At 44.2% G+C, this 12,897-nt stretch overlaps 1 protein-coding gene across 7 annotated transcripts in view; it reads right to left on the bottom strand.

Moving 5' to 3' along the window:
- Positions 1 to 12,897, bottom strand: part of GRIA3 (glutamate ionotropic receptor AMPA type subunit 3) — a 265,605-nt gene that overhangs the window by 183,378 nt on the left and 69,330 nt on the right. For all 7 annotated transcript variants that reach the window (XR_006295732.1, XM_043570766.1, XM_043570765.1 and 4 more), the window contains one exon: positions 10,458 to 10,697. Coding sequence is in view for 6 of the 7 variants with exons in the window: in XM_043570766.1 (XP_043426701.1) it covers positions 10,458 to 10,697 (240 nt within the window). In the remaining variant the exon portion in view is untranslated. The remainder of the gene's footprint in view (positions 1 to 10,457; positions 10,698 to 12,897) is intronic.

Below are 12,897 nucleotides of genomic sequence, written 5' to 3'. Positions count from 1 at the left end.
GCTATTTTTATTTTCAGTCTAATCCACCACTTGGTGTAATGAGTTCCATATGTTTCCGCCATTTTCTACCTGCTGTGAGAAGTAGGGCTTCCTTTACTTGTCCTAAACTCACCTCTATGGGCTCTATGCAGGTAAGATGCAAACACACTCTTGCACATGCTCTCACACACGTGATTTAGGAGGGAAAACGGCCCCACTATTAATGGTTCTCTTTGTTTACAAGCATATTAAAAATTCAGATGAAAGGAAGCTGAAGCAATGGAATTCAAAGTGAACACAGTGGCAGCTCACTACCCCAAGGAGAAAGTCGTAAATCCTTGACAAAACGGAGACCCACCGACGCAGGGATCGGTGGAAATAAATGAGAAGCCTGCTACGGAGTGGGTGTTTGGCCAAGCAGTGCCTGCCTGCAGTGTGGCTGAAGCGGCCTCGAAAAGTTCAGTGTGGCCCAGGAACCTAACCTGTCAGCCTCCTTGGCTGACATGATCTTAATTAGCCTCTGTTCTACTGCCGAGAAAGCCCGCTGAGGCAGTTAGCACCAGAGAATTAATCAGATCGTTTGTGGAGTCGACAAAGCAGGACAGCAGCCGACACTGGCAACTTATTGACTGGAAAGGATCCAGGAAGATGGGGAGAGATGTAGTCTCTGTTTGTGCCCCGACTTTCCCCCGCCCCGCGAGTGGAGGTGATCCACAGGGACTGGGGAAGGGGTGCGGGTGAGAGGAGGGCGGGGCAAAGAGAGCTGTGCTCCGCCTTTACCTCCCACGCATATCCCGTCTCCCTTGCTTCCGTACACTTTTCTGCCAAAGCATCATGTGTAGCGGTGCTGATGCCAAACGATGTGTTTGACTGCAAGAGAGAGGGAGAGAGAGCACTGTTGATTTTGTTGCAAATTGCACTTTTGCTACAGGATTAGTTCGGAAGATGGAATTTCGCCAGTATTTTCCTCCCTCCTTTTGTTTACCGCCTATTTTCAATAGCTCTGTAATTGCTTTCCATTTAGTAAAAGGAACATTGTTCCTTTTTTGGGTTTTTCTTTTAATTGTGTTTCTTGCCCTGAGCTCTGAAGTTTGGGAGCGGTTGACGGGTGTGCCCTGTTGCTTCCGTTCTAGATACCAACTTGGCCTTAGCAATCAAGGGTCATTGCTAGGGGAGGCCGCTGGGAGGTGGGCTCAGAAAAACATAGAACTTCTTCCAAGGAGCCTTCCCGGATGGGTCCAGCTTGTCTACTGCGAACTCGCTCTTATTTGGATTCTCACGGTCCTTCAAATCTGCACTACACAATCTAGCTCTTGTCTTATGTTGTTTTGTACTTCTCTTTATTTCATGTGCATTAATCTTATCCTGTCTCTCTGACCATAATATAAGCTCTTCAAAGCCAAAGGCTCTACCTTCTATTGAACATAGCTCTTAACACCAATCTAGGCACAGTAAGAGACACTCAAATGCTAGGTTGGTTCATTGCCAGCCCTTGGAGGAGTTCCTGCAACCATTTGTCCTTTGACCCTGCTGCTACCCTGGCACTGTTGATATTTTGTTCCAGATAATTCTTTTGGGGGTGGGTACTGTCCTGTGTGCCGTGGGACGTTCAGCAGCATTCCTGGCCTCTACCCGCTACTGGAAATGTCTCCAGACATTGCCAAATGTCCCTGTGGGGGGCAGAATCACCTTCCCTCCCCATGGAGGACCACTGTTCTATAATGATAATAAAATAATAAGAGGTAAAATTTATTGCGCACATTACCGTGTCCAGCTTGGTGCTAAAGATACCATGTGCCTTCTTTTGTTTAACTTCCTTAGCGCTCCTGCCCTGGCTTTAATTCTTTTCTAAAGGGGCTCCAGGGGACAAATCTTACAGCCACGGTTGTAGGTCCACACCACAGTCTGTGTCTTCCCCTGAGGAACACTTAGAAGAGCCTTCCTCAAGGACCTCTTGGGCTCAACTCTGAATTTACTGAACACATCAGCTAAGCCTTAATAATGTCAGGACCACCCATTCGTTGACAACTAGGTATTCAGCTTGGTGAGGGTTAATTCCTCAAGGAGGTCGATGAAAAGCAATGGAAGGTCAGGGCAAAAGTAAGCCCGCCAGCTGTCACCTTTTTTCAGAGATGTGAATACCATTCCAAACAGCTCACGCGTGGTAGGGGGGCTAGAGATTTATTTCTTTTGCTCTTATGATGGCATTTCAGCTCAGGAAGCAGAATTTCTAGCGAGTCCACCGAAGTGTCATTCCTGCCCTAAATCCTGACCAGCTGTCTTGCAAACAATGCAATCGGTCACAAGAGGGACAGGGCGAAAGAAGGTGGACAAACGGGTGCAGATTTGTCCTTCTGGGGGGAAGGGTGACGACTCGAGGCACATCTCCTGACGGTAACACCGTCTCCGAATATGAAGGACAACCCAAGAGAGAAATTTTGACACTTGGGCTTAATGTGTCTCTGGAGAGGGACGTACCTCTGCCTGTGAAGTCAATTCAACCTCAAATTCACTGCCACCAAGGAGTTAATGATACATTAAAATTAGTCATGTTGTCTGATGGAGAAATATTCTACTTATGGAAAATACCTTTATAGGAAAACTGCCTTTCTGAGTCTGAGCTGGAAATATTACAGTAAACAGGATCTAATCACAGCGAAGCCTTTTTTCAGCTTTGCATGACAGCTGTAAAATATGACAGTATTTATTAATAGTTGCTGCAGTCTAATCTGCAGCATTGGAGAGCTACAGCAAAATATGTTAAGCTACTGAGAGAACAATTTCCACAGTAACTAATATTCAGCTTTTGAAAGGGTAGTTTAATGTCTTGTGATTTTTTTTTTCCCCTACTGATGGTCCAACCCCAGGAACAAGCTACTAAGCTAATAACCTTTGTGGAGAGGAAGTGTTTAAATGATAATTTATTTCAAGAGCTGACAACAAATTGCTCTGCACTTTCTCTTTTTATGCCCCAAAGCAGTCAAGGATGTGCAAATCGAAGTATTAAAAAATATGACAGCTTCAGTATTTTCATTTTCAATGAAATTCTCATTACAGACATATGTACGGTCTTTTATTCACAATCCAGTCCAAATAGTCATTCACTATTATTATTGTGCAGGCTCTCAAGATGCTCTCATAGTTGAGGACTCATCACAATAGATTAGGCAGGCTGCAGAAGCTACCGAATGTCTCAGGTATTGTCAACCCTGATTATTGGTGCTCAAACGGGAATTTAGTATCTGTCTCTCACAGGATAATGTACTCTCTGGGCCTTCCTAATTTATTCAGATGTAAAAAGTAGCTTGAATTTCAATAAAAACTCTCCTGGCTTTGCTTTTCCCAGAAGGCAAATGGACATGACTAGAATTGGAGCCATCTGTTACCTTCGCACATCTTTTAATCAGTTCTTAAAGTGAAGGAGAATAAAACAATCCATGATGGTCTCTCCTCCTCCTCCTCCTTCTCCTCCTCCTCCTCTTCTCCTTCTCCTTCCCCTTCCCCTTCCCCTTCCCCTTCTTCCTCTTTAATCAAGGTACCTACTACTTTTTTTAAAAGTTCCTGCCAAGTAGCCATGGTAGGACCTAACATCTATCTTTCCTTGCTTTCTTCTTCTCCAACCAAAAATGGCACCTTAGTGATGACGGCCTACAGGGTCAGATCTTCCTATGCTCTGGGAACTGTTTCTGCCTCAGAGAGGAATCTCTGAGTTCACCTCACCTCAGAGCCTGGTCCCCACCACAGGCACCGCCCCCCTTCCCCCGCCCCAGTCTGGCTGTATTTACTACTTTGGCTACTCATTTGCCCCTCGATCTGCATTTTTGATCCGCTGCCCACCCAGATCCCTGGAACTCTGGGACCACGATTTCTTGTGTTCATTTGTGGATACCAGGCTTTAAGAACAAAATCGTCCCCTGGAGTACATCCACAGGAAGACACCTAGGATAGGGAGGTCCTTTGAAGAATGGCAGAAGGAAAGACTATGGGAACAGGTAGTAGAAGTTTTCAAATGTTACAAGTGTTAGTCCAGAGGACAGCACGCATAGACTATGAATGTGGCTGACCTGGGTTGACATCCTGGTTTCACTACTTCAGCACTGTGTGACCCTAGGAGCCATCAGTTAGCCTTTTTATGCCTTGGTTTCCTCAGTTGTAAAGAGGCAAGGACACCATGTGGATTCAATGTGATAATCCATAAACTCAGGGCCTAGCGCATAGTGAGTGCTTATAAGAAATGGCAGCCGTTCTTATCAAACTGTTTCATCTTATTTATAATTTATTTATCTTATTTATAATTTGCTTTATCATTTTATTGTATGATAAAATGATGCTAATAATAGAGATTTATTGATTTGTGCCACTGATTGGTATTGGATGTGTATGCGCGTGCGTGCGTGCATGCGTGTGTGTGTGTGTGTGTGTGTGTGTGTGTAAATAGGGAGAGGGAAGGAGAGAGGCAGGGAGAGCAAGAGACAGAGACAGAGAGGGGAAAGAGAAGGAGATTCTATGCTTTATTTGGGAAGGTAGAACTGGATGAGAGGGACGAAGCCAGGTTGCATAAGTACGTGGTAAACAATAATGTGCAGGAGGGTGTGTGGAATTGAATCTAGTCAATGTGAAAATATTCCTCCGAGGAAAATCCCTTTCTCCTGGTCTCGGGGGAGTCTCTTTACCTCTTAAGCCCTTGGGCTCTTCCCACATTTTCCCATTTTCCTCGCTCTCTGGCAACACTTTTAATCTTTTCACAGTGGGTCGGCTCTAATGAATGCAAATGTCATTATTGGATGAGGGAACAGTTGGGTTAAAAATTAATTTTTCCCAGGCCCCTGAGATAAATCACTGTTTCAGCGACAGGACTGTCAACTCTTCAAAGGCAGGGCCTAATTCTGCCTCTCTCAAACACTGCCGGTGGTGTGGCACAAGCTAGCACTAGAAAATGCCCAATAATAGCTTATTGACTGATGGACTACCTGTTGCCGCCGCCCATGTTACTGCCACAACTTTCTAGAGCAGATAGAAAGGTCTTTTAGAAGGCTGTTGACTTCCAGAGAGTTACTTGGGAACTGAGTAGGGAGTTTCAGGTTGAGAATGGGAAACAGCAGGAGTTTATTGAACACCGGCAAGAAGGTAGGGACTAGTTGCCTCAAAGGGCACTTAGAACTATTATCTCATTATCTAAGCTGAGAGCCGCAGCCTGGGCCAGAATCTTTGATCTCTGTGGGCTGTGCCCATTGAAAGCAAGGAGAGTTGTCGAGTGCACGAGAGAGTCGGCTGCAGTTCTCAAGTGTGTTGCCGTTCCGGGGGAAATGTCAGCACCACGGAGAACTAGGTCACTTGTACCCAAAAGATAGGTCTCGCAGAAAACGGGAAGAGGTGGCCACCTCCCTGACATGGCTTTAGAACTTTCTGTATAAGAACGTGTGTGGACAAGGGACCTCCCAAACCGGACTTGCGGTGCCTGGAATCTGAGAATCAGAAAGCCACCCTTTGGACTAGGGTTCTATTCACAGAAGGCCCTTACCCGAATAGAAATTTCCTCCCTGGATGTAATAACACATCAAGTCATTAATAGCCATGGATAAATTAGCATGAGTAAATTGGTCAGCTGAACTGTTGTCACTTGCAGAGAAAGACTATTAATCGGTGGAAATGGAACGTAGGGCAGGGAAGTTTTGGTGGAGGAGTAGAGGCAGGTTGGGACAGAGATGTCAAGGCTTTGCTCCCACCAGGGACGGCAGGTGTAGGTTAAGTGTCATAGTGGGGAGCCCTGGGTAAATAAAAGGATGTCACTAAAGAGGAGAGGGTACAGAGGGGCAGATATCTCACGTAGTCAACCTCATACTTTTTCCAAGAACTGGTTTGCTGTGCATACAGCACCGAGAGCACAGTTTTCAACTTTGTATTAATGAGACAACATGGAAACCAGATGTTTCTCTGCAGACAGAAATCCACGTGTAGCTGACAAAGCCTTGAAATCCATTCATTGTTTCATAATTTCGGAGAAAGAGAGAGAGAGAGAACGAACGAACAAGCAGGGGAGGGGCAGAGAGAGAGGAGACAGAGAATCCCGAGCAGGCTCCACGCTGTCAGCGCAGAGCCCAATGTTGGGCTCGATCCCATGAAGTGTGAGATGATGACCTGGGCCGAAATCAAGAGTTGGACGCCGAACCACCTGAGCCACAGGTGCCCCTGTGCTACAAATCTTTTAAATGACCTCGCTGTTTAACCCATTTCTCAGCTTCTCACTTATCCCTGCCCTTATACAGTAGAGTCACATCATGTGTATATTTAGCTTATTTGAATGTAATTATAGGTGCTCCCTTCTGTTTTTCTGTCCTCCATTTCCCTCTTAGGTGATTTAAAATATTCTACAATTCGATTTCACAGTTGTGATCCCTCCCCATAATTTTTATTACTAAAGCAATAGATGATTATTGTAGAAAATAAGAAAATACACAATAGATACTTTATTGAATATTTTAAAGAACTGTACCTCATAGTCTGATTTATAAACTGGATTCTCTCTCCCCCCTCCTTTCTTCCCTTCCCATCTTCTTTCTTCCTTTCCTTTCCTTTCCAGCCACCCCTCCTCCCTCCATTCCTTCCAGCCTTGCTTGCTTGCTTCCTTCCCTTCTTTCTCCCTCTCTCTCTCTTTCAGTCCAACAATGAAAAACAGACATGGGCTTACTCCTGATGAATCAATAATGGCATTTGGGAAAACGCTAAATATGTCTCCAGGCCAGTGCTATGTACCGGTGTCGGCACAAAGTATAAATCTAGGGGCTAACCAATTGTTTTCTCTCACTCTGGAGAGAGGGGCTTGGGAAGGTATATAGCAGACCCAGTGAAACGACAACGGAGAGCACTTATGTTAAGTGCCAAGTGAATGGCCTGGACAAAAGGGTTCTGTGGGTGTTCAGAGGTGGGCAAGATCTCCGCTCCTCAAAATCAGCTCTCCTCCTGCCCAGTCACCTCAGTACACAGCATTACCATTTTATCCAGTCTCTCAAGCTAAAAGCCTAGTAGTCATCCATGAACCCTTCCTCTCCCTCATATCCCACAGTCAATCTGTCTCCAAGTTCTGTTGATTCTGTGTCCAAAATGTATTTCAACTCCATCCACTTTTCTCCATCTGCAGCCTAGCCTAAGCTGCCATCATTTCTCACCTAAATAACCACAATAGCCTTTTGACTGGTTTCCCTTCTTTCACACTTGCACCGCATTCTACTCCCTACAGAAACTTAGATCCCATGACTCCCCTGTTCAGAATCCTCCAAAGACTTCCCAATGAAGGTAAAATAAAATTCACACTCCTTCCCATGGCTCCTGTCCATTCTCCATGACTATGATCTGCTTCCTGTCTACCTCTATGGTCTCATCTCAGGCCACTCTCGACCTCCTCACTACCCTTTAGCCTCACTTCTCTTCTTTCAGTTCTTCAAACATGCCCAACTCTTCCCTGCCACAGGGCCTTTGCACTTACTATTCCCACTGCTTGAAACTCGTTCCCTCCATTCTTCACATGGCTGTCTCCTTCTAATCCTTTAGTTCTCAACTTAAATGTCCCTTCTCAACAAGGCTATCACTGAAAATCTTTTTTCTTTAATTTTTAAGTTTTATTTATTTATTTTGAGAGAGAAAGAGAAAGAGAGCACATGAGCGGGGGAGGAGCAGAGAGAAGGGGAGAGAGAGAATCCCAAGTAGGCCCCACACTGTCAGTGCGGAGTCTATTGTGGGGCTGTGAAATCAAGACTTGGATGCTTAACTGAGTCACTCAGGTGCCCTGTATCACTGAGAATCTTTTTAAAATTAGGTCCTATCCATTAGGATATGTGCAGAAACCATGTCTATCTTATTCACGATTGTAACCCTGGCACCGATTGAATGAATGAATGAATGAATGGCTACGAGCTGGAGTAGCCAGAAAAGGCTATCTTGGAGAGGTGGAATTTGAGGTGGGCTCTGAAAAATGGAAGCATAGGCAGGATTTTCATCATCAAGATGAAGGAGAGAATTCTAGGTAGCAGTGGAAGTGAAGTTGCTGAGACCAAGCATAGTTCTGGCACATTTGGGAAACACTGGATAATGGGAGCTGCCTCCATTGGAAGGTTCTCATTAGGTAACATAGGAACAATAGGTCTGTTAGTTGGATGAGGCATAATTACGTTGAGTCTTAAAGAACAGGCTACTTTGTTTCTTCCCAATGTGGTCAATAAAAGTTATTGAAAGTACTGGAATGGGGTCATGGTTCAGTGTTTTAAGAAGGCTTTCCAAGGAAGAAATGAGTGTAAAAGTTAATAGAAAGCCTTTCCTTTTTTTAATTTTAGAGGTGGGGGAAGAGGGGCAGAGGGAGAGTGAGAGAGAATCTTAAGCAAGCTCCACGTTCAGCACAGTGCCTGATGTGGGGCTTGATCCAATGACCCTGGGATCGTGACCTGAGCCAAAATAAAGAGTTGGACACTCAACTGATTGAGCCACCCAGGCGCCCCTACAGAAAGTATTTCTTAAGCAGACTAGATTAGTCTCACCAGCTAAATGGCTATAGAGAAAACAAATATCAACACACAGGAGTAGGTTTCTTTTGGCTCTAAGACCTTAGTATTGTCCAAACAACTTAGTGAGGTGATTTGAGAAGAGGCGCAGGGATAAGGAACAGACCTTGATGGACTTTTGTTTCCTTTCCTCCAACAGACAGCTAATGGGCAAAGAAGGGTCATGGGAGATGAGGAGAAAATACATGAACTCTATCTTCTGCTTTGCAATAAATCTCCCTCTTCTCTTGCAATCCACAACTCACACACCCTTTAAAGCCTAAATCCTCTAGCCATCCTTCTCTGAAAACTCTACTTTCCCGGAGTGCTTCATTTTCACAATTCTTATAGCAATCAGAGTCTGTGGTGTAGTATTCAATTTGATAGTGTCCCGTGTTGTTCATAGATTGTTTCATGAATGTCCTTTTCTGTCCACTCCCATTGGAACTCTATTATATAATCATCTATCATGAGACTGGAACACACCATTGGGCGTTGATAACAACTTGCAGAATTGCTTGACTAATTAACTGAAGTTACGGTTAGTAGCCAGAAACAAAGTATCCTGTGTCTGGTATAATATCTCAACAAAATTATAGAATGTTACATTAAGAAGTGGGGTGCCTTAGGGGAGGAGACAAGGCCAAGAGAGCTTCAGTGCATTGGTCAACATCAGAGAGCTAGTTAATGGCAGAGCTTGAACTTGGTCTCCTGCTTTAGGTTCATGAAATTTGATAATATTTTAGAAGTAAGTACCATGGGGCAAATACAGGCTTTAGTATTTCCTTACAGTGTTTGATGATGCAGCAAAATGGGAGTGAAGTGAAGAGTTCTTTGGGTTTCCAAAAACAAAATGGTCCTTCAGGTTAAGTTACCTAGAAAAACCTCTCTGGGTACTACTTGGGCAGACAGGCCTTCCATTTGCTTCTGCCTTCTCTGAGTCAGAAAGAACCATGTCCAGCCTATAACCAGAGTTACGGGCAAACACATGGTTTTTTTTGAGTCTTCCAGTAATAGGATTCCTTGGTTTTCCTGAGGAGCCCCTCAAAGATAACTGGGCTTTAGAGGAGTCTACTTAGCTGAATTATAACGTGTGTGCTTTAGATAATTAACGAATACACCTAGCTGTATACCACTGAAGATCAGACCCTTAATTTCTGAGACTGTCTCAATAGAATGTGTCCTCGGGATGTTACCTCACTATTTGAAAAAAACATCCGTTCGCAAAGCCCAGTTTAGCTACTCTCCATTCAGTATTTCCAAAAGATAATTGCTGAGGCCCTATAAGCTGAAGACTTGATGTGGTCTGGTAGAACAAGCCCTAGAAGCAGGAGACCTTGACACCAGCCCCACCTCTGTGGTGAAATGGTTGAGTGAAAAATCGCATTTCTTCGGGCTTCAGTTTCTGATCTATGAAATGGGGATAATCACACTCTGTGATAGGATTAATTTTCCAAGACTTTCCAGCTTATGCCTCTTTCTATTTTAGACAAAGCTGCTTTTACTTTGTGAATTTTAGACCACATATATTATTTTGGGGGGAGAGGGTTCTTTTTTCACAACAGTGACTCATCCAGGAGAGTCCCAAACCCCTTTTCAGGGCCGGGGGTGGGAGGACATATGCAGTTTGAAAAACTAGATTCTAAAATTACCAGCGCATCAATTTTTTGGTCTTAATTGAAATTCTTTTTTTTTTTTTTTTTTTTTACACACAGGGCTTGAACTCATGACCCCGAGATCAAGTTGAGCTGAGATCAAGAGCTGGATGCTCAACCGACTGCGCCACCCAGGTGCCCCTTCATTTAAATTCATTTTGAATTTAAATACAGTTTTAAAAGAGTATTCAATTTTATTTATTAAAAGAGAAGGGAACCAACATGAGTTGAAGAAGGCTGAATACCACTGTTCCACGAATATTCAAAGAGGAGAGCAGATGCCTCTTCTTACCTCTTTCTGTGTCGTAGAGGTACACAAACTTCTCCCACTTGTAGTGACCCAGCAGACTCAGAATAGCGCCCTTCAAGGCTGGGCGCATCTGGATGACAAACTGCACATCTGCATCAGTGGGGAAGCTGGGCGTCACAAAGGATGTGTGCAGGGCCCCACAGAAGGAGGTCAGAGTGTTCATTGACATCTGGTCATAGAATCCAAAGATGGCGTACACCCCTCTTGAGAACTGGGAGCAGACTGCAATGAGAAAAAGAGGAAGAAACTTCAATAGCCCCACAGTCCCTTGCTGCAGCTTGTAGGGTTGGAAAGACAGTGTATAGTTAGTCTTGGCTCTAAATGACATGCCTCAAGGGAAAACCAAGGTCTCTGAAATCTCCAGAAGCCCTTGCCCAGTTGCCCAGCAGGGGAAGAGTAAGGAAGGGAAGAACTTATTTGATAGAGTTGCATATTCTCTATGTCTACCATGAGCAAGAAACTAAGAAACTGGGAAGGAAAGAGGTGAAGGTTGCCTTGCCCTCTTTCAGCAACCTTCCCAGCTCATCCACAAGGCACTTGGTGTTCTCGTACTCACAACACAGCTTCCCAGTGGTCTCTTAGTGTACCCATGCCAGTATCAGTCTGGTGTCCCACCCCTTTGGTACTTTCTCCAGTAGAGGACAGTTTGGACTGATGATTTTGTCAGGCAGATTGCTAACGTGTCTGCTAGGAAACGTGTTACTCCTCTTAGGTTATGTAATGCTTCAGCCATAGTTACGTTATCATGAAGACCCTTAATGTAGGCCACTGATGAAGATTCCAGATTCTAGGCAGGCCAATGGAAGGACTGGCCTTCCGGTGCCCAAGGAGTCACGTGAGGGAGGTGTAGTTGGCAAAGTTCTATCTTGCTCCTTTTGCGTTTACCTTCTAGATCTACCAGCTCACACATAGAACTTTTATGTCTTTCATTTCAAAGTAGGCCACACCAGCACCTCTTCCCTCTTCTGGCCCAGATGAGCTTAAAAAATGTGAACCAAATTCAATATTAGCTTAAGTAGAACATAATTAGCAAAGCAAATCAGCTACAACAACACCGTGTGGTGCATTCCCCAACCAAGTGGAAATGATCTTTAGATTATCTGCTCTACCGCTCCCTTCCATTCATGCGAAGCAGACAGAACAGGCAGCTGATAATGCCGTGTGATTTAAGGAATCCTGCACGGCCTCCCTTATCTGCTAGGAAGCCACTGTCAGGCTTACTTTTTCAGGTGTTGAAAAAAAAACTCTGTGGCTTGGGAAGGGGATTAAATAGAATCTTTTTAAGCTGTTAGCATGTTAAGATGAATTAATGTGTCCTACGTCCTCTTAGACACTGGGGAGGGTGTGTAAACAGATAGGTAAGTTTCGAGAGGGAAGGGTGGGTCGGAGAAGAGAACGTAAAGGGTCTGGAGTCCTCCCTGAAGAGAGAAACAGTGAAGGCACGGGGCACCAGAAAGAAGGAAGGTGTTGGAGTAGGAGGAAGGCAAGTGGAAAACCAATTAATTTCTTTCTTCACCCTGTTGTGAGAAACAGAGAGTTCTCAGTATCTGCGGGATCTTGCTTTCCCTGCATTCTATTCAAACTGATTATTGATCAAAGCTGTTCCCCTTTGTTAGCCAAACTCATAAGTCATTGGCTTAAGGATAGCATCTCAAAGGTGATTACCAGTCACCTAAGCATCTCCAGCAGGGAAGACAATAGCCTGCAACTTGAGGAATTCTAAGTGACGCCCAAACACATACATGAAAAAGGTCTTTATAGTAAAAATAGAGAGCCAATTGCAGAAATGAATCTGGGGCACTTCATGACATGGGGCCAAAAGAAGTATTCAGAAACAAAGAGGAAGAGGCTAGATGCTACTTTGCCTTGGTCATCACGAAGGAAGACGCTAAGGAAGGTCGATTCCCAAACTGATCCTGTAAATGGAGGTCAGATCTTGGCTGATGCACATGATCTTCTATATAAAACTGACAATAATGATAATAGCCACTGAGAGCTTTGTATGTACCAGGCACTATGCTAAGTACAATACAAGTATTATTTAATATTCCCAACAACCTGATGACATATTGCTATTATTTCTATTTAACAGATAAGAATTCTGAGGCAAAAATGTTCTGTCTTGAGTGGAGGAGCCAGGATTTGAACTGGAATCAGTCTGACTCCAAAACTCATACTCCCTAGGACCCCAATCCAATAATGACATTAAAGAGTGGTTATTGGCCCAATGGGATAGGATTTCCAGATTTAGCAAGTGAAACAGAGGATTCTGTATGCCTCAAATTCATAAAAATACTAAAGAACTATTTGTTGTTTACCTGAAATTCAAATTTAGCAATCACGTATTTTATCTGGCAACAAGCACTCATGGCCCTTCACTGACCTTCATTCAGGCGGCAGTTGGTAATTCTTGGATCCATGC

The sequence above is a fragment of the Prionailurus bengalensis genome, chromosome X (assembly GCF_016509475.1).
Source record: "Prionailurus bengalensis isolate Pbe53 chromosome X, Fcat_Pben_1.1_paternal_pri, whole genome shotgun sequence".
NCBI lineage: Eukaryota > Metazoa > Chordata > Mammalia > Carnivora > Felidae > Prionailurus > Prionailurus bengalensis.
This window is presented reverse-complemented; position numbering and strand designations above follow the sequence as displayed.